The following is a 24,588-nucleotide window of genomic DNA, read 5'->3' as shown; positions in this document are numbered from 1 at the left end:
AATTTGAAGTACTTCCACCCTTCCATTAACAATGAACCCGTTTTTCGTAAACCGAAAGTTATTAACAATAGGGACGATTTCAACCGATTTCTTGACAAGCTCGAAGACAAAGACATATTAGAATACGCTAAACAACAACGGCCAGACTCTAAATGGGGCGTCTATGGAGCGACATGCACATCCTTCGTCATCAACCCAGTGACTGATTTTCCTATCGGATGTAGTAATTGTCGTATCCCCGAGGAAATTAGGAATTGTCCTGGTATTAACATCTTGAATAAAGACGAAAACCATTTCTTTGAATATAACGATAATCTCTGCTTTTTTAGGTGTCTCGCGTTACATCAGGGTACATTGTTACACTCACTCACCAACCCCACAAAAGCTCTATACAACAGATGGCGGGAAAACAGTGATCTGGATGATGATGATGATAACGATTTTGAAGGCATCACGTTAGAAGAAGTAGAAGCAGCTGAAATGTTATTTCAAGTCAACGTTGACGTCTTTGAGTTCTCGGGTCAGTTAAAACCTTATAGACGCAGTCGCGCGCAATTCACCAACAACCTAATGCGCGTCTTGTTAGTGGACGACAACCACTTCTGCTTTATAAACGACATTGACGTGGCGACCAAAAGCTTCTGTTGTGAGAAATGTGGCAAACTATGGAAGGATAAGAATCATATGGGAGGACTTCATCGACACGAAGCAACATGCAACGGTGGGGAGTCAAAACACCGGTACCCAGGAGGTGTATATCGACCAAATCCGTCAGTGATGGAACTGATACGGTTGAATGGAATCGACGTTAGTCAAGTGGAGGGAGTGAGAGAAGACGGTCACTACACATTCCCCTTCTTTCTAACATACGATTTTGAATCGTACTTTAGCCCCTTGGAGGGTGAGACAACCCAAAGCACGAACAAGACAGCCGAACATGTTCCCATGAGCGTCTCCGTCGCCAGCAACGTCCCTGGATTTGAAGCACCAAAATGTTTCATATCCAATGGCAACACACAAGAACTCATTGACGATATGATGATGTACATGAGTGCTGTCTCGGATGAATCATACTCCCTGCTTCAACAACAATTTGAAGACGTCTTCAGACAACTGAGTGAACGGGAGGCGACGTCTCCAACCACCACAACACGACGCCATTCTAAATGCGTCTCAGGTCTACCAGCGGACACGTTGAGAAAGAAGCTTAACAGCTACCTGCGTGAGCTACCTGTTGTAGGTTTCAACTCAGCGAAATATGACACGCAAGTCATCAAACCACACCTGTTCGTCAACCTCACATCTCCTCAGGAGGATGACGACGATGATGATGACGATGCAGAAGGAAAGGTTGAGACAAACATCAAGTACGTCATTAAACGTAACAACGCCTTCTTGTGTTTGGCTACGAGGAAATTAAAGTTCTTGGACGTAATTAATTTTTTAGCACCTGGCTTTTCCTACGCCAAATACTTGAAAGCTTACGGCGTCGAGGAAGAAAAAGGTGTCTTCTGTTATGAATACATCACCTCTCTTGAGCAACTCCAAGAAACAACCCTACCACCGCAAGAAGCCTTTTATTCCAAGCTTAAAGGAAAAGGTATTACGAACGAGGAATACGCTCACTGCCAACACATTTGGGAGGAAAAAAACATGACGACGCTCGCGGATTTCCTACGCCATTACAACAACAAAGACGTAGTTCCTTTTGTCAAGGCACTTACGAGACAAATGGCTTCTTACACCGACCTGGGTTTGGACATGTTGAAGGACGCCATCAGCATTCCCGGTCTCACGCTCAAATATCTGTTCAAGACAATTTCAACGGACGTCTGTTTTCCACTCATTAATGAGAAACACAAAGCGCTTCACGAACTGTTAAGAGAACAGATGGTGGGTGGTCCGTCCCTTATTTTTTCACGTCATTTGGAAGTTGGGGAAACGAAGGTGAGAAATGACAAACCTGTAATGACAGTAGAAGGATTTGACGCGAACGGTCTTTATTGTTGGGCACTAAAACAAGCCATGCCGACGGACTACCCGATCATTCGGAGCAAAGACAACGGCTTCCAACCCCAAAGTCTCGATCCATACGGCGTTCAAGAACGAGAATGGGTCGAGTACATGGCCTATTCGCTTCAGAAACATGTCCAACACAAGTACAACGTCCAGCAGCATGTACTCGGAGATAGATGTCTCCCAGTTGATGGGTGGATAGCTGAGACTAACACTGCTCTTCAGTATCATGGATGCTTCTGGCACGGACACTCAGCATGCGCCAAGACAAAAGGGAAGACACACAACACTGTGAACGGAAAAAGTTTTCAAGAACTTCGTGAGAAAACGGCGGAAAACACTCGTTACCTGCGAGAGGAAGTGGGGGTCCACGTCATTGAACAATGGGAGTGTGAGTGGGAGAAGCGAAAGACTGAAGACTGGGAAGTGCAGGATTTTATCAGCAATCGCTACAAACGAGTGGACCCGCTCACAGACTACCCCATTGCGAAAGAGGACATCGAAGAGGCTGTGCAAAAAGGTAGTCTGTTTGGTCTCATTCAATGTAACATTGAGGTCCCAGACCACCTACAGGAGCATTTTCAAGAGCTACAGCCGATATTCAAAAACACTAACGTGTCCAGAGATGACATTGGTGATTTCATGCGCAAGTATTGCGAGACCAACAATCTCCTCCGCCAACCCAGACGTACTTTGGTTGCAAGCTATTACGGAGAGAGGATCTTACTTGCCACACCTTTGTTGAAGTGGTATTTGGAACACGGACTTGTCATTACCGACGTGCAACTCGTCGTAGAGTATCGACCGATGACGTGCTTCCAGCAGTTTGTGGACACTGTGGCGGCTGCACGACGTGAAGGAGACAGTGACCCCAGCAAAACCATCGTGGCAGACACCTTCAAACTTCTCGGCAATAGCGCGTGAGTACGAATTTATTAAAATGAAATGTAATCACGTAACATCGTAATTTTTTAAGACATCTATAAAATGTACAATAGCAGGCTATTCCATTGGTAATAATATATGTTTACGTGGTTTCTTTGTTTCAATGACATCATCAAAGATATTTACAATATTGTAATGTGTGCAGGTATGGAAAAACGCTGACGAATCTGGCGAAACACACGGATGTGGTCTACACAGATGACGAGACCACCATTAAGAAACTTATCAACAGCAACCGCTTTCGGAAACTAACTCACCTCACTGATGACCTAGTGGAAGTCGAGAGTACCAAGGCTACAGTCCGCTGGAACCTACCCAATGTCATTGGATTTTTCGTCTATCAGGTATAGAAACTACTACACTATTAATTTAATCACGAAACACTCCTACTCCAATTAGTTCAAAAACCAGATTTGTTATGTTTTTGAGGCTTTGTGATCGCTAACATATAAGAACAAGTGTGTGTGTGTGTGTGTGTGTGTGTGTGTGTGTGTGTGTGTGTGTGTGTGTGTTAAATAGAATTAACTGTGATGTGTGTTGGTGTGTTCCAGTACGCCAAGCTGAGGATGTTGGATTTCCACTACGAGGTCATCGATAAGTTCATGGACCGGAGCGATTATCAACTAGCCGAAATGGACACAGACTCCTTGTACATGGCCCTTTCGACACCAACACTGGAAGATGCCGTGAGACCCGACATGCGCGAGGAGTTCTACAGGAAGTACCACATGTGGTTTCCAGCCTCTGCCTGTGATACGCATAGGGAGGACTTTGTTCGCACGAAACTCAACAATCAGCAGTGGCTACCCCATCCTTGTTGTGAGGCAAGACGCAAGTTTGATAAAAGGACACCGGGTCTTTTCAAACTGGAGTACAAAGGAGACAGCATCGTTGCTCTTTGTTCCAAAACGTACATATGCTCGTCAAAGGATGGACCTGACAAAGTCAGCTGCAAAGGTCTAATGAAGAACATCAACCCGCTTGATAAACAACAATATCTTAACGTTCTCAAGACACAAACGCCTGATGGCGGTGAAAATCGTGGGTTCCGATCAGATGGGAAACGTGTGTACACTTACACTCAAAAGCGACAGTCCCTGTCCTTTTTGTACATCAAACGACGAGTCTGTGATGACGGTGTGACCACTCTCCCTTTTCTAAAATGATTTGCGAGACGTATAAACGCATAAACAAAAAACGAAGATGTATCATTCATCATCATGGATTCCCGGTGGCAACATCCGTTTACGAGTCTCATCGCTGGAGCCACAGGCAGTGGGAAAACCCAATTCGTAATGACGTTTCTACGGAGTGTACAGTGTATGATGCAACCTGTGCCTCAGCGCATTGTATGGATTTACGGACAATGGCAGTCGGCTTATGACGAACTCAAGGAGTGGTGGAAGGAAAATGAAACGGACATATCCCTTGAATTTGGGTCCGGTATTGAAACCATTGAGGAGGTTTTGTTGTTGACCCCAAATTATCAAAAGAAAACATTGTTGGTGTTAGATGACGTCATGCATGAAGCTGATGAACGGGTGACGAAGTTGTTTACCAAAGGCAGCCACCATTTGAACCTCAGTGTCATGTTTCTGGTGCAAAATTTGTTTCACGGCGCTAACAAAGAACATCGAACGATCAGTTTGAACACACAATATTTAATTGTCATGAAAAACCCTAGAGATGGACGCCAGATAGAGTATTTAGCCAATCAAATGTATCCTGGGCAGTCTCATTTCCTACGTGAGGCCTTTGCTGATGCCACCCGTGACACACCGCATTCATATTTAATGTTGGACTTGAAGCAGAGTACTCCAGATGCAATGCGTGTGAGGACCAACATTTTCCCGACAGTCCACGAAACATGTTCTTTACCATCATCATTATCGTCTTATCTTTGCACCGCCGACACTGTGTATGTTCCTTCCAATCGGAAGGTATAAAATCGAGTACCTACCTATATCCATGGACATTCACGCGCTGGTAAGGATGAGGGATGTGTACAAATATGTCATCCCGTAAAAGCAAGTTGTTGAAACGTTATGCAAAAACCCTGCGATTGCTGAGTCAACCAAACGTGTGCCCTGTTTTAAAAACTTTGATTCTGAAAGGTGGATGTGAAGAGAAAAATAAGGCTGGTAGCTTCATCGACTGTCTATCGGAAATAGCTTCCAATATTTTAAAAGGGAACGTGCCTTTGACACCTTACCAACAGGGAGTGCTTCGTCGACATAAGCAGACCTTGCGTGTGCTCGCCAAGAAGAAAAAAAATTATCAACAAAAAAGGAAAATCGTCGCCGCTGTTCAACAACGTGGAGGTTTTTTGGGTGCGTTGCTGGCTCCTCTTGCTGGATTGTTGGGCAGCTTGTTGTTTGGAAAATGAAACATAGTCGTAAAATGATCTTGGTCGACCCTCGTTGTCTTCATGTTCAACAACAACAACAACAACAACAACAACAACAACAACAACAACAACAACAACAACAACAACAACAACAACATAGGAGACCTCTACCACCTCCATGGAGTGACCCGATGACAGCTACGGCAAAAAACATGAGGGAATTGGATGCGGAAATGCGAAATGTGTTGGAAGGTGAAGACGACAATCCAGATGATGTCACATCCAAACGCTACAATGAATTGATGAATCGATTTTTGAACTATGGACAAAAACGACGCCGAGATGTTGTAGGAGAAAGCAACATTAATGACACTTCTCAGCAAACAGATCAAACTACTTTCATCACAAAACAAGTTCTGGAAAGTGTTCCCAGTCGGTTTCGTACAAAGGCGCGGTTACTTTTAGACAAGATACGCCTCCATCCAGATTTGGTGACGTGGAACGATCGTGGACAACTGGTTGTTCGCGGCCAAACTGTTTCAAACACCAATATAACGGACTTGGTCAACGATGTAGTTCGAGCACGAAAAGATTTCGAGCCTGTTGGATGGGAGACGTTTGCGACGGCTTTAAAAGACATTGACGTACCCCAAGAGTTCATTGGACATCGTAAACGTTGGAACTGGATGCAAAAACAACAACAACCTTCAGGAGTAAGCCGAAAACAACGACGACTACAACGTGTGGGCGATGTCTCCCCGTCGACGAAGAGGACCAGATCAAAATCGCCGCAAAGGTGGGAGCAATGGCGGAAAAAGAAGGTCTAATCAAAGTTGGACGCAAAACTACTACGATCCTAAATCAGCGGGTTCTTTCGGTGGAATACAGCGCTTACGTCGGAAAGTGCAGTTGGATGGAAAGTCGACCAACGGTTTGGAAGACTGGCTCCAAGGTGAAGACACATACACGCTTCACAAACCTGTGCGCTACCGATTTCCCCGCAGACGTGTGATCGTCGGAGGGATAGACGATCAATGGGAAGGCGACCTCGTCGATGTCTCATCTCTCGCTAAGTTCAACCGAGGATACAAGTATCTTCTCACTGTGATTGACGTGTTGAGCAAGTATGCCTGGGTGGTTCCGTTGAAGGATAAAACGGGGACAACCCTTGTGAAAGCATTCACCAAAATATTGAAGCAAGGGAGACAACCCTCTCTCTTACACACAGACAAAGGTCGCGAATTTATCAACTCGCGATTCCAGAGCTTTTTAAAAGACAAAGGTATCGGGTTTTTCACCACCGAGAATGACGACATCAAAGCCAGTATTGTGGAACGTTTTAACAGGACTTTGAAATCGCGCATGTGGCGGTACTTCACTAAACACCGCGGGGGAAAGGAACAGTCGCGTTATCTACCAGTCCTTCAGGATTTGGTCGGAGCCTACAACGCTTCCTATCATCGCAGTATTAAAACTGCTCCGATAAAAGTGAACGCTCGAAACTCACATGACATCTGGCATACCCTGTACGATAGAGACGCTGCCGCTGCCTCCACCCTGCGCAAGGCCCCTAAATTCAAAACCGGTGCCCGTGTTCGAATCAGTAAGACGAGACGGACGTTCAAGAAAGGCTACCTCCCAAACTGGTCTGAAGAACTGTTTACTGTCGTTCGTAGGCAACCGGGTGTACTCCCTCATGTGTACACGATACAAGACGACGCTGGAGATCTTATCAAAGGCACGTTTTATGAACAGGAGTTGCAACGTGTGAAAGATACGACAACAGTCTTCCTGATTGATCAAATTCTACGGAGAAAAGGAGATCGTATGTTTGTGAGTTGGTTAGGCTACCCGGCCTCCTTCAACTCATGGATTCGCAAGAGCGACCTCGTGAACGTCTATAAAAGGTAGAAGGAAAACACCCAGATCACCATTCTCGAACCAACTCGTGGAAGGCGGGGCAAAAAATGCGATGACTGATCCACAACGTCCTCCCGTTCCGACGTTTGTCACGACCACATGGGCTAAACTAACCAAGGACATCTCTATGACAGCGTTGTTTATCACGCAAGTGTGTTTGGTCTACATTGTGGTCATCGCGAGCCTGTATAATCTCACCAAGGCACCGGACTCTTCCGACGGAAAATTGTGGACAGCTTTATTGAGCTCTTGCCTCGGTATTCTGTTACCTAACCCTTCTGTCAGCGGTGGTACCAAGAAACCGGACAAGACCAAGCATGTTCCTAACACTCCCCAGCAGTAGCTCCATGAAGACCTTTCCGGACAACAAGATCTCGACATTCAGAACGAAATTACCAGCTCCCGTGAATTTAAACGGGGCAGGACAAAGTAAGCGCTGGGAGGTGGGACTTAGCGAAATCCTCTACCCGAAAACATGGCAAAATGTGGGTAAAAATGAAACCGACGTCTTCTTAACAGTGATCGCTGCGGTAGCGTTACCACCTCCACTTCAAGGAGGCAAACTCAAAGAGGTGAAAATCAACCTTCCTCCGGGGCTGTACAACAGCGTGGACGATGTCGTCTACACCTTGAACCAGCATCTTGTCCTTCACAAAGTAGACGCGAGTTTTGACGTTTTACGCTATCGCCATAAAGTACAGATCAGCCTCGGCTCCAGAATCAGCGCCGTGAAACTTGGGTCCGGTTTACAGAGACGCCTCGGATTTCAACAACATGAATTAGACGGACCTTTTCGCATTCTTGGTCGTCATCTGGAGAGTACCAAAGGTCAACACACCATCGTTATTGAAGATGGTGAAATTCAACCACTCTCAGCGGCACTGGATTCCATTGACAACGGTTCAGAAGGAGGAGGAGGAGGAGGAAATGTCCTTTCGAAAGTCATTTACGTTTCAAGTCGACCTCCTGATCTGAATGCTGGACTGTCTGCGCTTTACGTGTATTGTAATCTGGTACAGCCTCGTCCCGTGGGAGACAGTATGGTCCCTTTACTCCGCACCGTTCCAAACAGAGGGTATCAAGGAGACACTGTCGCCATTTCACTTCAACCTGTACATTACCTACCCGTCAACCAAACCTATTTCGACACGGTGGAAGTGAATATAAGAGACGACACAGGAGAGTTGGTGCCATTCGAATCGGGGAGAGTCATTATCACTCTCCACTTTCGTTCCGTTCCATCATTATGAAACAGGGACGCAAGAATGTTCATTCGTTGAACGAACAGTCAGTCTACGATCGATACTACGTCAATCAAGCGGGATCAGGACTGCCCTTTTATTCCGGAAGTCGGATTCAAAGCGGGTACGGCCTTGGAAGTATTTTAGGAGGACTCCTGAGATCGGCCGTTCCATTGCTTAAACCGGCACTGAAAACCGTAGGCAGAGAAGTGGCACGCAGTGGAGTCGACGTCGTCAAGGATGTCATGCAAGGTCAAAGTTTGAAACAAGCCGCCAAACGACGTCTGCGAGAAGGTGCTAACCGATCCTTGCGCGCAGCCACGGGCGTAATTTTACCAAGCTTCGTCAACGCTAACACTCCAAGGAAAAGGAAGAGGAGAATGGAAGCACCGCCCCCTGGTATAAAACGTCGTCGACGACAGACCTCCAACGTCAAAGTCAAAAGAGACATCTTCCGGTGACGACCATGGCGCTCGTTCACCCACATTCGGTTGAATGCACGAAAACGGAACTGGATATTTTTGGGGTACCTCCAACGCAGACTGCTTTGGAAAAAGGCCAATGGATTGAGCATCATCCGATCGCGACCTTGACCGATACGGGTCCGATAGAATTTCAAGTTTCCGGATCCGGCGACGATTATTTGGACTTGGCCAACACCTTCCTCTACGTCTCCGCTGCCATCAAACACGCCGATGGCACAAACCTAGCCGACGATGAAGAAGCGGGCCCTGTCAACCTGTGGCTTCATTCACTCTTCTCTCAGCTGGACGTTTCTCTGAACAACGTGCTCATTTCGTCCAGCACTCACAACTACGCCTATCGCGCTTTCTTGGAAACGTTACTGAGCTACGGTCCCGCTGCCAAAAACGCCTTTCTGACGTCATCGTTGTGGTACAAAGACACCCCCGGGCACATGGAAAAAGCTGATGTCACCAACAACACCGGGTACGCGGCGCGCATTCAGCGCACAAAAAAAAGCCGCGTCGTCTACATGATGGGTCGACTGCATTCAGACCTGTTCTTTCAAGATCGCTATCTCATCAACAACGTGGACCTGAGGCTTCGTCTGACTCGCAGTAAGGACGCCTTCTCCCTGCTGGTTAAGGACGCTGCCGGGACCAAAGATTATAAAGTGGAGGTAAAAGGAGCCATCCTCTTCTGTCGGAAAGTGAGCGTCCGAGCGTCCATTCAAGTGGCCCACATCAAGGCGCTGGAAAAGGGCACCGCCAAATACCCCATCCGACGCATTCAGACCAAAGTGTTCTCTGTGTCGAGGGGTACTCTGGTGGTGAATCAAGAAAACTTGTTCCTGGGGTCACTGCCCCGCCGCCTGGTCGTGGGGTGCGTGTCCAACGCCGCATACAACGGCGATCAGCAGTTGAATCCGTTTCACTTTAATCATTTCGACATCAACTTCCTGGCCCTCTACGTGGACGGAAAACAGGTGCCGGCGAAACCGCTGCAGCCCAACTTCGAGAAAGGGGACCACGTCCGCAGCTACCTGACCTTGTACAACGGCACAGGACGCATGCATCAAGATGGAGGGAATGACATCGCCTTCGGAGACTACCCTGGCGGGTACACCTTGTTCGCGTTCGACCTGACGGCGGACCTGTCTGATCAATGTCACTTCGAACCGGTCAGGGAAGGTAACTTGCGTCTCGAAGTGCACTTCAACAAGGCCCTGCCCTCCACCATCAACGTCATCACGTACGCCGAGTTTGACAACGTCATCGAAATCGATCGCAGTCGCAACGTCTTGTTTGACTACACGTCGTGAATGCCCGATGTTGAACACTCTCCACATCACACGTGCATTGGAAAATGACCCTAGCACGAGTCCGTGCTTCGCGGGCGTGTTTGCCAGCGATCAAATCCCCGCAACAACCCCATTCTATCCGTGTTGTATGGTGTGGAACACCGATACGAGTCATCAGCCAGGTCAACATTGGGTGTGTGTGTTCATATCGGATCCTCATTCCCGGATAGACTACTTTGATTCGTACGGATTACCCCCTATTGTGACATCATTTCGAAACTTTATTGTAAAAAATACACGTCATCAACGTGGCAGAAACGTTCGCTTCTATTACAACACGCACACCTTTCAAGGTTTAACGACGACAGTGTGCGGTCACTATTGCTTGTATTTCTTGCGACTGCGTTGTCAGGGTTATAGTTTTAATCAGATTCTTCACTCTTTTCCTTCGCCTGTGATGGGTGAGAGTGATATGTATGTCAAGGAATGTATTCAAGCCATGTTTTCCATGTAAGTGTTGTATAAAAGTATGTGCATTACATTTTGTTGCGTCATTCCTGTTACAACAATACCTTCGTGTGCATTTGCTCGCTCGCTTCAAACGATGTCTACCGTCAAAACTTATTTTCCTTTGGGTCGAAAATTGTTTGTCAATGTGAAAAAGAGAGGAAAAAGTGTGAAAATTCACCTAGGTGAATATGATGTGCAATGTGACGGTAAAATGGAACCCAAACGATCTGTGGAAATGAATCTACGTCAATTCGAACAGTTGCTGAGAGTGAAAGAGAGTGTCAGGGATCATTGCTTAAACTTGACACGTGCCTTACCGTCAGGTGATGAGGCGGGGCAGGAGCTGACACAGCAGCCTCATTGTTCGCTTCGCGGAGATGATTCTTTCCCATCAGTACCCGCATTCTACACGCCCGTTGTTCATTCGGAGCTGTGAGGTCTTACTCTAAACATGGACTCCTTTGTGAAGAAATACCAAAGCCAAATCATAAACGCGATTGACGACGCTGTGAACAACAACTGTGAAGGGTGTAAAATAAATCACCCGAGCCAAAGACACCATGACTGTCTCATGTTGAGTGACGAAGATCGTGTGCACCTCTACTTCGATTTTGTCTGGTCAACAATAGACAAAGAGCAGATGTTGAACGAGATGAAAGAATTTCTGGAAAACGCAGTACGCAAGAGTCCATTAGCTACTCCCCTCGAGGATGAATCTCCAAGTGATGGGAAAGATTGACTGGACTAACAAAACAGAAACACTTCATTTCAAATTCCTGTAATAAACAGTGTGTGGGGAAAATGTCTGCAAGATTGCTTGGATGTTTTTGATGTGCTTTCTTTTGAATCATTGAACCTTTAAGGTAAATTATGTTATTTTTGTTTGCATATAATACATATATGTGAACTTTTGAAATACGTTGTGTTATTTTCTTTAGTATTAACTCTTGTTTTCACATCCTTTTGTATACATGTATGTTGCGTTATATAAAACGAATGATCGTATCTTCATCCCTAAAACTGGTTTAAAACTTGTTTCCAGACCTCGTGGGGTCAGGATGAGGTTAGTGTGTTTGAATCTTGATGTACATTCCTTTGAGTTCTTGAATGATGGTTAAATATATCAAATTCATTTCTTACTCGTATCTTGCGTTTTGTATTCTGATATTTCTCTTGTTTCGAATGTGGTTGTTGATGTAAATGGTTTATAGCGAAATGTGCTTTATAATAACGTATGTTTGATCATGATTTTCCGATTTCTTTCTTGGAATAATGCTTTCATCACAATTAAAAATGAGCTGCTTCGTATTTCATCTGAGTGTGGACTCGATGTTAATGAACGTGTTGTTATAATATTGAAGGGGAACGGCTGTTGTTGTTGTGATAGACATCACGTTCTCGGTTTCTTCCTGTGGGAAGTGATTCAAGCACCAGATTGCGAGTTCTATCAATACTGGATTCTTAAAAACCCTGCCAGGTTTCGAACCATGTCAGTTATTTACGAGAAAAAGACTATACTGGATGTTCAAATTGGGTCTTTGTGGCAACCCAAAACCCTCATGAATCTTGCTAAAGCCGTTATAGTCAAACATTCGCTACCTTCAGAACGTCTCCCTTCCACATTGAAAGTGTATGTGAGGATGTAAAGACTCTACTGTGATTTGATATACATTGATAATGTAAATCTGTATACATTGATGGGATGTAAAAACATCTTTTATTCCCTTTCTCTCATTGATTTCTTGCCTGTTTTGCTTGTATAACAAATAAAATGACGAAACGTGATTTCGTGTGTTTGTTTTCCATTTTGTTGTGGTATGAATGATGGTGAAGTGTGACATTCCATTCTCTCTTGGCTTTCGATAAACAAAAAAACCAAAGCGTGGTGTTGACGTATGTATGTCTGTGCGAGTGTGTGCGTGTGTCTATGTATGTATTCCATTCTCTCTTGGCTTTCGATAAAAAAATTAAAAAAAGCGTGGTGTTGACGTATACATGTCTATGTATGTGTGTGTCCTTACATTATTACCACCACCACCCATTCATATTTGGCACGCTTACCCAGTTGCTTTGCATGTAACATATATATATGGAATGCATGTTGTGGGGGGATCTATGGCGACCACAATGCCTTGAAATTTGTGGCTCGATCAAATTTATTTGAGAGCCTTTATCTTTTTTTTTTAAATCAACTCATGCAAACTCTCAAAACACAACATTCATATCAATATTTCAGAACATGATAATATTAAGTTCAATCGAAAACCCATTGAGAGCCCTTTATCTTTTTTTTTATTAACTCATACAACTCTCAAAACACAACATTCAGAACATGATAATATTAAGTTCAATCGAAAACCCTTTACAATACAATTATATACTCAACAGTTCTTTAGAATTCAAGTCAGATTTATAAAATATATAAAGTAATGACACATACAAGTAACCACATTAATTCAAAAAACATAAAAATAATCAGATGTTATTAGTTATCTGTACAACAATAACAAGAAGCAGCAAGTTTCATCATGCATTCTGTCAACAACAACAACAACAGAATTCATTCCGTCCGCTTCCTCTTGCGGCTGGGCCCCGCCTCATCACCATCGAGGTCGTTGCTGTCGTCGTCGTCGTCGTCGTCGGAGAAATCTGGTACTGCACCAAACAGGGCCGCAAAATCCACCGGTCCTGCGTTTAGGTCCGGCGCAACGAGCTCCCCTTCTTGCACGTCTCGGAACGTGGCGCCGCTTGGTGTTGTGCGTCGCAAATCCACAAGGCGTTGACAGTTTGCTCCCATGTTGTAAAACTGGGAGCCCTTGAGGTAGGAGATGTACCGTTTTTTGTCATCCAGGGTAAAGGCATACACATACAAGCCCATGGACGCGCCCTTCGTCACCATGTCGCGGAAAGTTTGTTCATTCCAGGGATTCTTGTTGATGAGGATGTGTAAATGTTTTGTTTGACCAAATCTTACGACACAGTCGCAAGATTCGCCTTCCTCTTCGCTCCATGATCCGTGCAGAGCGATCATTATTTGGCCGCTTTCATCCTGGGCGAAGTTGAGAAAGCCTTTGACGGCATTCACAACGTTCTTCTTGTCGTTGTTAAGATTGTCCAGAATCGGTTTCTTCGTCGCCCACTTCTCTGTCACAACGTTTTTAATCGTATCTGAGTCTAGCATGTAATCGTAGAGAGCCCGTCCACCGGTCCCTCTGATGATCTCGCCACTCTGGTTCCTACACAAACGCATCGGCTGTAGGTATTTGGGCGTTAACAACGCCCAATACTTCCTCGTCTCATCAGTCCTTCTTGCTATGGGCAGTGGTTTAAAACCAATTTGAATTCCATACCACTGCATGACCGGTAAATGTTTTGTAGTACCCGGAGAATGCTTTCAACTTTGGTTCGCTGTGATGTTGATAGTTGGAGTGTTATGACTCGAATGATCAATACGTACGCTAATACATTAAAAACCACGTGGTATGCAACGTCATTTCACTCATGTTTTCACTACAGCTCGGTTAAAGTCCAATAAGTGATAGTTAACGAGTGTTGACATATAACTGTCAACACTCGCCAGGTTTAAATTAGTGTAGATTTCATGAAGTTTTGATATAATGTATTGCACAATTATAAGTAATAGTTATAGTGTGTTTTCCCTTGATGACGGCATTGTTTATTTTCAGATACATAAGAAAACATGTTCAAACATGTTTAGTGATTGGATCTAATTTTAGATTGTGATAGCTGACGTCATAATCTACGAATCATCAACTTCTCCTCCTTTTCCAAAACGTCAGGCGCCGGGCGGGGAGCGGGCGGACGGTCGGGTGTGGGGTTTAACCGGCGACGGGGGGCGGGGGAACGGGGGGCGGGGGAACGGGGGGCGGGGGACACGCGAGTGTCGTCTACAATGATCAATTCATAGTAAAACAAACACGAAAAGTATTTGCAACAGCAATTGCCACTAACGGTTTTTAAACGCCGATCGAGTTGGCCGTCGTTCAAAACATTTCAGTGATGAAAGATTGTGTCATTATCGGTGTATATTTCAAAATGGTGGCATTCTTATTGCTTCTATTTATGATCCTGACGTCATCGGCTATTTTTAGATTTATATTGTTAGTCATCGGCTATTTTTAGATTTATATTTTTTAGTCATATACACCAAAACGGAACCGGAAGTAGTTCTATAGCTATTTTTAGATTTATATTATTAGTCATCGGCTATTTTTAGATTTATAGATTATTGCGATTGCGTAGAGGGCTGGATGGTGCATTTCTATACTACTACCCTTTTTTTTCCCCAAAATGCCAAAAAAAAGTCTAGGGTCGCGCGAAAAAATAGGGTCGGTCGGGATACCGTAAACAGACTATTTTCTTTTGGGGGGGGGGGGGGGCGGGGGCCTTAACACAAGATAGTACTGATCATCTTCGACATCTTCTTAGGCACAACATAAAAGCTTTCTTATTTTTTTGTAAATGTTAAATAAACACAACAAAACACGTCCACCATGTACCTCTGCTGGACTATCTGCATCTATCTCTAAATTACTAACATTATTAAAATTATGTACTGTTTCCCTTTAGCTTTACCCACAAATGCAACACGCAGAACCCTCTCTGCTGCCTACCACAGATAATGAGATCGGAAAGTCCTGACAAGGTTATTGGGGACGACTCTTGAAAGCCGTTGTGAACAGATTTTAACACAATGGAGAGCAAACCTCACAAAGTACACACGATGTGAAAAAGAGCTGTGCAAAACCAGTTCAAACAGCAACGTGAACTGATCGTGGCTGTCGAAAACGTTGGCTCATCGAGAGAGAGAGAGAGAGAGAGAGAGAGAGAGAGAGAGAGAGAGAGAGAGAGAGAGAGAGAGAGAGAGAGAGAGACACACACACACACACACACACACACACACACACACACACACACACACACACACACACTGACAGTCAGGCAGGCTGACAGACGGGGAAAAAACAAGAAGCAACAAAGTCGGATTTGCACGGAAAAACAGGCAGGGGTGGAGGTGGAGATGGAGATGGAGGTGGAGATGGAGGTGGAGATGGAGGTGGAGGACTGAAAGGAGAGGGAGGTATATATAAATATATAGACAAGACAGACACCACGGCCTTAAGACGAATAGAAAATACCGAGGTAAGTAAGCTAACACGAACGGTTGAGCGACCGAACAAATGAGAGCGGCAAACATGTAGACAAATATTTACCAAGAGCTTAAAGGTACGTACCTCTCTTCTCGTGGTAGCGACCCTATTCACCGACACAGATCTTCGTCGGTCTTTTAGCCATTCGTCGGTCTTTTAGCCATTCGTCGGTCTTTTAGCCATTCGTCGGTCTTTTAGCCATTCGTCGGTCTTTCAGCCATATTTTAACTTGGGTAAAATGCTGCTCTCATGGCAGACTTTTTCCTATTTCCCCCCAAACTTTCAAGCAATTTTAGTCGGCGCGAAGTCAAATTAAAATCGCTGCCCATGTGAACAGCGCAAACGCTCAAACAAGTTTTAAGCGGCGATTCTCGCCAGACTTGTATTGAAGGTCTGTTCAGCTCAACAATTCGGGAGCGATTTCAATCCAACAAAAGTTGGGGAAAAGTTAGTAAAAAGTCTGCCCCTTTCCTTGCGGAGCATAGTTCGTTTCTCCATCGCACTCTGCTCTGGGCAGTTCTTTCTGCCTCGGTCCAGCTGTTGCACTAGGTAAATAAATGCTTTCCCTTGGTAACGGTATAAAAATCTCCCTCCGAGCTGCCTTTTGGAAAAAGTGGGATTTTGTTGTTGTTGCATTAAATTGCTATTGTGAGTGACACCAATCTGCGAAATTATTTTGAACAAAAAATCCCAGCACATGAAGCGGCCAGGCTTTTGATATCTGGTATGAGTCCAAGTGAGACGTTGTTCTTCTTACGTGTAAAATGCCTGAACAGGTCTGTAGTTGTGGACATGACCGCCCGCACCTTTAACCCTTCGCCTCACACACTTGCCTGGCGATATTAGATCCAGCACAAGATGTATGGGAGACAGAGTATTATGTCCCGACAGCGGAAAGGAGACTGACCCTGCATTATAACAGACTGGATCATTCTCTCCATGTACGTCTTCGTTCGGACATGGAGCCAAGGAAGGTCCACTGTAAATAGACGATATTCGGAAAGACACCCGTTTAATGAACCAAAAGAAAAGATGGTTCTACCAAAAAAATAGATGCTTTCACCAAAAGAAAAGATAATTTGAGTGACAAAGAATGTATGTACCCCCCAAAAAATTTGATCCGCCAAAAGAATTGCTGTTTGCGAGTTTCATTTCTTTTTTGTGTAGAATCAATCGGTTTTTTGCTAGAAGCATCTATGTTTTGGGTGGAAAACCCCGATTTTTTTGTTGGAATATCTTTTGCTAACGAAGCAATTGTTTGGGTGAAAACATCTATTCTTTTAGTGAGTTAATTTTTTGCCATTCGGAAATAACTCTGTCGGGTTTGTATGGGTTAATACCCTTGCTTTTTCAGGGACAAATAAATGCACACGTGCTCCTTGTCCACGTGTTTCAGGCACACCCCTCGTTAGTGATTGGCCTGTGCAATGTTTGTTCCCCTGAAAGCAAGGGTGTTCAGTCTTTCACAACCCCTACAAACCCGACACAATTATTTTCGTGATTCGTTTATTTCAGCCAGTCTGTGCAGCCTTATGCTTGACTTTATCTGACTTATTGAAAATAACATTGTCCTGATTCAGTGTTTTCTTTGACATTTTTGTGCCAGAGAATCATCTTGACAAAACGTCAAAGTCACACATCCAAAAACAAAGAGACTGCCAACGTTCCAAAAAATTCAAAATAAAAAACCCATGAAAGGTAGGTTGTTGGAACGTTTGTTATTGACAAACCAATGCATTCACCATTTATTATGATAAATCAAAGACACACTTCTGCACCTGCTGGATTCATTTTGCAGATTAAGACATGTGTCAGGAAATAAATTAATTAATTTATTAAATCATCCCACCATGCACAGAAATAATCCTCTCTGTAGATACGTTATTGATATGTGTCAAAGTGGAAGCTTGCTTTTCCATGTAAAATCCTGGACGGATCTATTGGGATTTGGGGTTTTCCCCACAGCTGCCGAATACCATTTTGTGACATGCGTTCTCAGTCTTTTAAATGTCTCTCCTCTCTCTGCCCTGTTCTATTTACCTATAGAACATTGTTTCGACGCTGACGTCATTCCCTTTCTACGTCATTCATTTCATCATACAATCATTCATTCGCTCGGCTTCCTGACGAGTGGGCGTAAACTGATTCTATCAAGATAAGTTTTGTGTGAATATTTGTTTGTCTGTTCACTTAAAAGACCGTTGGGTCGAAATATATGTGATTGTATTGTTTTGTCAATAACAAACGTTCAAAAACCTACCTTTCTTGTTTTTTTATTCTGAATTTTGGAACGTTGGCAGTCTCTTTGTTTTTGGATTTAGTCCTTTAAATGATTATGATGTATATATACAATGGTAACTAAAATGTATTCTCCTTACTCTTGTCATTAATTCTCCAGTTAAATAATGATACAGACATTCAACAAAAACATAGTACACATTTCTGTCTTTTATCTATTGTTAGTATTTAAATCCATGTCACATCGTCTGGTTTACCATGTTACGCGAGTGGATGTATTTTCAAATGCTTGTAATGTACAGAACGAAGACAATGAAAATAGTAAGTAATTCTGTAATTATGTAATGTATATATTGTGTGTGATACGTGGAAAATGTGATACTATTTATTTGCATGTGTGATACAGGGACAAATGTGATATCTGTAGGCCTAGGCCTATACTAGTGATTACTGTGTGTGATACATGAAATGTGATATGAATGCTGTTTTTATATATGTTATACTCTTACTTTCTGCCTATGTCTTAATCCCAAGCGCAAGACAAATTCTTCTATGTGAAAATTGAAGCCAATAAAATTTGAGTTGAGTTGAGTTGAGTTCTTTCTCTGCAGGACAAGGATATAAACTTAGCAAATTGTTTTTGTCAAGTTGCGCATATTCTGATTTTTCATCGATTTTGAATTGGTCCATTTCGTTTTTGTCACGTCGATTTTGGGGGTACCCTTATTTGAACGGCGGTCACGTGATTCCTGTTAAAGAAAGGTATGCCAGATGGTGAAGTGGACGGCCTTAAATGGTAAAGAAAGTTTGAGTAAAATGACACGGGAATTAATGCTTTAATTAGGGTGCGACATTTGTCGCAATAATTGTTTTGGTTTGTTTATTTATGTGTGAATGAAATCCATTTGAATGGTTGAAATGACTCCGTTAAATAAAGACGTATCACTCGTGCAACATGGTTTCCACTGGTACCCAGCTCTGGAGACGAACACGTTTACAACATAGTCCAAACGAGAACGAAGGTACCCGAACTGGCTTAAAACACACTGACTTAAATCAAAAAGCAGCTAGCTAGCACTAGTATTTTAGAATAAAGAGCTTTGCTGCTTATCTGAGTTTTTCCCGTGTGTCCGTCTGTTTTTCTGAATCTTGTTATTTCCCTCTCTTCCAATTCTTTGCTTTGACATAAATAACATAACCATTCAGTATTTTGGTTATGGTAAAAATTCAATGATCTAATTCAAATTTAATAATTTACCATTGACCAATCTCTCTCTCTCTCTCTCTCTCTCTCTCTCTCTCTCTCTCTCTCTCTCTCTCACTCTGCCTCCTTTCCTCCCTCCCGCCCTATCTCTCTCTCTCTCCCCTATCTATCTGCCTCCTTCTTCCATTCTCTCCGTTTCAGTTAACACCAGCAATAGGAATCCCCATTACAGAAATATTAATTTCAGCTGAAAATGTAGCGAAGCATAAGAAGCCGCTTAGCAGGAAAATTTGGCCACTCATTTATTTGGTGCAAATTTTGTGCACCCGCTGTCCTCTTCGGATTAAGGCCAAAAAAAAAATAGGTGTGGTTACGGTAACATAGCCAAAAAAAATAGGGTAGGAAGGTAGGCAATCACTTTTTTTTTTTAAACATTTTTTTCTAATGTGTACAAATTAAACCTACTTGACAGGGAAATAAGTGTGCGACTCGGGCGCTTTCGCTTTCATTGCGTTTTCTGCACTCGTTTTCTTGTGTTTTTTGTTTTGTTTTGACAAATGTAATAAAAAGTTATAGGGTCGGCCCCAAAAATAGGGTAGGTCGGGTTACCGTAACCACACCTATTTTTGTTTTAGGCCTAATGTCATTTCTTCCACTACCTCAACTTTCTGCCCAGAAAATGTCAGCAGAATCGATCCGCATATAGCTTCGCTTCGACGACCACTGAAAGGACACAGAGAATAATGGTACATAGGACCATCCCCCCTTTTTTTAAGGCCTTCAAATATCTTGACAAAAAAATCAGGTCTTAAAAAGGAGGGAGTCTTAAAATGGAGGGACATTTGACAGAGTGAGAGGATATGAACACAACATTTTCAAAAGGGGGAGCCGGAGGGCTTAAAACGGGGCAGGAATGGAACAGGAGGGGTGGGGTGGGGGTGGGGGGTGTCCTTAAAGCCAAAGGGCGTTCCAGTAAACAACATGCGTTGTCACACTTATATACACAAGGATGCCCCGAGCTGTCAGAGCCAGCCCCGGATGTAAAGTACGATAACCTCGGGGGCGGGAAGACCATTTTTCATACCGAGTGACCTGCCCTTGTCTGCCGTCTGCTTCTTCTTCCGACTTCCGTTCCACAGCGACCTCTACAGAAATCCATGGAAAGGATCGTCCTCTTGGGGGAGGGAACTGGAGACAGAGGTAAGCTACTGATACCGGAGTTGTCTGTCCCCTTATCTTTTCTTTTTAGGTCGCACAGTTATCAGTAGGGGGCTCAAGTATGTCAGCGGAAATGAGCTCGTCTCGTCTTTCCGCCGTTCCATGATATATTGACCTAAATGCAGAAAGGCTGTCACTGTCCGTGGCAGAAAAGTCTAGTACTGGCCAAAGGCGAATGCTAAAATTGGGCCAGCTAAAAAAGGCTGGAGAGGTGTACATGTCTTTGTTTGTCTGTGAAGACAGACAGTAATTACGATTCAACGTTCTTGTATGTACAAGTTAGTTCTACTTTATTCAACGTAAATCAAAAGAATACAGAGAATGAAAAAGTAGTATTTTTAACTGTCAGACGGTCCTCGAAAATCGACACTGGCTTCCGCAGACTCACTTCCTTGGTAGTATTCAAATACAAAGTTTTCAAGATTTAAGAAAGTGGTTCCCGGGTGCACGATCATTTTGTTCATTTTTCATTTTCATTTTTATTTTTCTATCGCTGGAAAAATTCGGTACGCTTACTCCCAGTGGTAAGCTAGCAGCAACAGAGCGCGGCCGCGCTACCCAGGTGTGTGTGTAAAAACTAAGAGAGAGAATGAGAGAGAGAGAGAGAGAGAGAGAGAGAGAGAGAGAGAGAGAGAGAGAGAGAGAGAGAGAGAGAGAGAGAGACCGACCGACAGACAGACAGACAGACAGACAGACAGACAGACAGACAGACAGACTGAGACAGAAAGATTGTTTGCACAAAAAAGAGAAACTACGATGAGGGGAAACATCCAAGAGTATATTTCCACACATAATTATTTCCTTTCTTTGCGTGACCAATACTCTTCGTAGGAGAAATGATTTCAGATGCAATCATCAGAAGTGATGACAACCAAAAAATTGGTTCACGTCTCTGAGTTTGAAAACATTGCAATCCTTACCTCCCACTCAACCACACACCCCTTTCGACCCGTACAGCCGTTTAAACCCTTCATTTGCATTAGTTAATTAAAAATTGCTTTTTTTCTGAGGATGAAAGTCGCTTGTTATTCTCTCGGGTGCCAGGAGATTGGCTCCATATAACTCTCACTTACTCCATTACACATGCCGAATGCATTTAGAGCGCTTACTTCCCTTTAGTTATTTGTGACCCTCCACCACGGAATGAGTCGCATGTCACCTTTGCATGATTTTCATATTTTTACATTTTCCTAAAGAGCTTTTTACGCTCTATCCAGTGGTGAAAACCGTGTTAGAAAAGAGCGAAAACTGTTTGAGTTATAAGCCTGTGACTAAGGTGACCCTCACACTGTTACCAGACACTCCCCGGACCTATATTAAGCCAAGCGCAGAACCGCGCGAGGTGACATGCGACTCATTTCGTGGTGGAGGGTCACATTTGACCTTCATTTGCATGCATGTCCGCCACAACTACACCCACAGGCAGGCCCCCACAAATCAGATGGACGTGTCACCACGAGCACTCCTTAAACCCTGTCTCCGACCAGTTGTGCAGGCGGATTTATGGGCACGTTATTTCCAGATACAATACATCAAGAGAAGAATATGAATCAAAGACAACCCTCCACCCCCCCTGCCTTCCCGCCTCCATCCTGCCCGAGACGTGTCACCCCGCGCACACTCCTTTACCCCTTTGACAGACGATGCCGCCAAAGAAAATGTCTGCGTACGTTATTTTAAGACGCATTAAATCGAGAGAATGAAATAATTGAAACAAGCCATGCACCTCCTACACATCCGGAAAAAAAACCCACACACACACGCACGCACGCACGAACGCACGCACGCACGCACGTACGCACGCACGCACGCACACACACACACACACACACACACACACACACACACATACACACACACACACATATTACCACCACCAACAAAACCATCGAAAACAACAGCAACAGAAAAGACAGCAACAGCTTCAGCAACAACTACAGCATCAACAGCACCCCCACCACCACCACCTCCCACATCCACACACACAAATCGCCTTGTACATTCTACAACCCCAAACACAATCAGCTCTGAACAAGGCACATGTTTAGGCAACAACAAAAAAATAGTCTGTTTACGGTAACCCGACCGACCCTATTTTTTTCGCGCGACCCTAGACTTTTTTTTGGCATTTGGAAAAAAAAAATTCTTTTTTTGTTTTGTTTTTGCAAAATAACGTAAAAATATGTTTTTTTGGAAAAAAAAAAAATCCCGACCTACCGACCCTATTTTTTTGGCCTATGTTACCGTAAACAGACCTTTTTTTTGCCTTATGTGTATGTCAAAAACACAAGGACGGGCACACAGACACAAGTACAACAGATCACAGCGATTAGAAGATACTGACCGCTTCCTCTTTGCCTTTGAAGGCCAGACCCCTCCCTCCCCAGCCGTCGCTGCCGATCCAGGCGAAGGTCCCTTCCTTCCCCCTTCTCCCCACGGCCTTCATCAGTTCTCCGACTTCTTGGTCAGACCCGAAGATGATGACGCCTGAAACAGAAGGGGGGCAGATGTTGACAGATTTAAAAGAAAGAATATGATATATGGATTAGTACAGAGGTGATGTAGAAATGAACACGAACCCTAGACCGTAACACGGTGGCCTAGTGGTAAGGCGTCCTCCCAGTGAGCGGGAGGTCGTGGGTTCGAACCCCGGCCGGGTCATACCTAAGACTTTAAAATTGGCAATCTAGTGGCTGCTCCGCCTGGCGTCTGGCATTATGGGGTTAGTGCTAGGACTGGTTGGTCCGGTGTCAGAATAATGTGACTGGGTGAGACATGAAGCCTGTGCTGCGACTTCTGTCTTGTGTGTGGCGCACGTTAAATGTCAAAGCAGCACCGCCCTGATATCACCCTTCGTGGTGGACTGGGCGTTAAGCAAACAAACAAACAAACACGAACCCTAGGATTGTTGAGCTTCAGGGCCAACACTGGTCGAGTTTCATTGGTGATCTTAGTCACCAGGGTCGGACTAAAGTTCGCTGAAACGGGGTCTGGTCGAAACTGATGACGTCACTCTGGTTGCTCTAGTCCGACCCGAACACAGCCGAGGGTTTGTGTGGTTCCAAAATGGCGTCGAATGTGCGGTGAGTGCGATTTGTCAAGTGATGTTTTACTTACGAGACAAATTTTAGACGGTGCTGTTCATTTCAAAGCGCAAGTAATTAAGAAAGGAAAGACGGAAAAGCCATAGAATCACAACATTCTACCAATTTAAAAGAAATTGAGGGATGGAGAGTCGAAAAAAAAAGCTTTCAGAAAAAAGCAAGGAAATAAAATGTGAAAGAAATATAATATCCAGGTGTGTAGTTGACAACAAATGGCAGGGGCGGACGAGGGGGGGGGGGGGGGGGGCACAGGGGGCACGTGCCCCCCCTCCCCCCGAAAAAAAAAGGAAGAAAAAAAAAGATTTTTCTATGCTGATTCTATGACCATTTCTAAGTTCAAATGGCACCAGATGGCACAATTTTGCTTCTTTGGGCAAAATTTTTTTCCGGGGGGGCATGCTCCCGGACCCCCCTAGCAAATTCGGGCGCTTCGCGCCCATCACATTCACTTTCGATTCAAAGTGCCCCCCCCCCCTTACAAAGCAACTGATCCGCCCCTGAATGGTGAACTATACATCCTTTTGGTATTTCCTTAATTGTTTCCATAAATCTCACAGATCTGTTACCAACACACACACGATCCAAATGATATTTCCCTTTCAAGGAAATACGCGTGACAATAAAACTGATAAAATATGATGGATGCTCCAAAAATAATGGTGAGCGGACAACATCTGTTTTAACCATTTTTTCCGGGATGTTGCATAACATCGTGAAACAAATCGTTTCCTCTCTGGCACCCAATAAAATGAGATAATTGACGTCATGTGGAAAGCAAAAAGGTGATGCTATTAAAGTTAATGGATTGGAAGCCGACAGAAACAATGGGAAAAATAATTGTCAGAATCCGCACTTGAGAGGGCCCCAAAGGGTTTAAAATCGTGATCGTCATTGGCGTTTTTTTACCTTTCT

The 24,588-nt window shown here is 44.1% G+C and overlaps 2 protein-coding genes across 2 annotated transcripts in view; one reads left to right on the top strand and one right to left on the bottom strand.

Moving 5' to 3' along the window:
• LOC138979156 (metabotropic glutamate receptor 3-like) overlaps positions 1 to 24,588 on the bottom strand; it is a 374,871-nt gene that overhangs the window by 77,766 nt on the left and 272,517 nt on the right. Inside the window, exon 6 of the mRNA XM_070351965.1 lies at positions 22,917 to 23,059. Coding sequence (XP_070208066.1) covers positions 22,917 to 23,059 — 143 coding nt within the window. The remainder of the gene's footprint in view (positions 1 to 22,916; positions 23,060 to 24,588) is intronic.
• Positions 1,761 to 4,922, top strand: LOC138979044 (uncharacterized). The gene is made up of 3 exons (XM_070351855.1): positions 1,761 to 2,936; positions 3,077 to 3,305; positions 3,513 to 4,922. Exons 1-3 carry the CDS (start codon positions 1,762 to 1,764, stop codon positions 4,125 to 4,127), a joined length of 2,019 nt encoding a protein of 672 aa, XP_070207956.1. The 5' UTR covers position 1,761; the 3' UTR covers positions 4,128 to 4,922.

The sequence above is a fragment of the Littorina saxatilis genome, linkage group LG10, assembly GCF_037325665.1.
Source record: "Littorina saxatilis isolate snail1 linkage group LG10, US_GU_Lsax_2.0, whole genome shotgun sequence".
Classification (NCBI taxonomy): domain Eukaryota; kingdom Metazoa; phylum Mollusca; class Gastropoda; order Littorinimorpha; family Littorinidae; genus Littorina; species Littorina saxatilis.
Note: the sequence above shows the minus strand (reverse complement) of the source record. Positions and strands in the feature narration are given on the sequence as shown.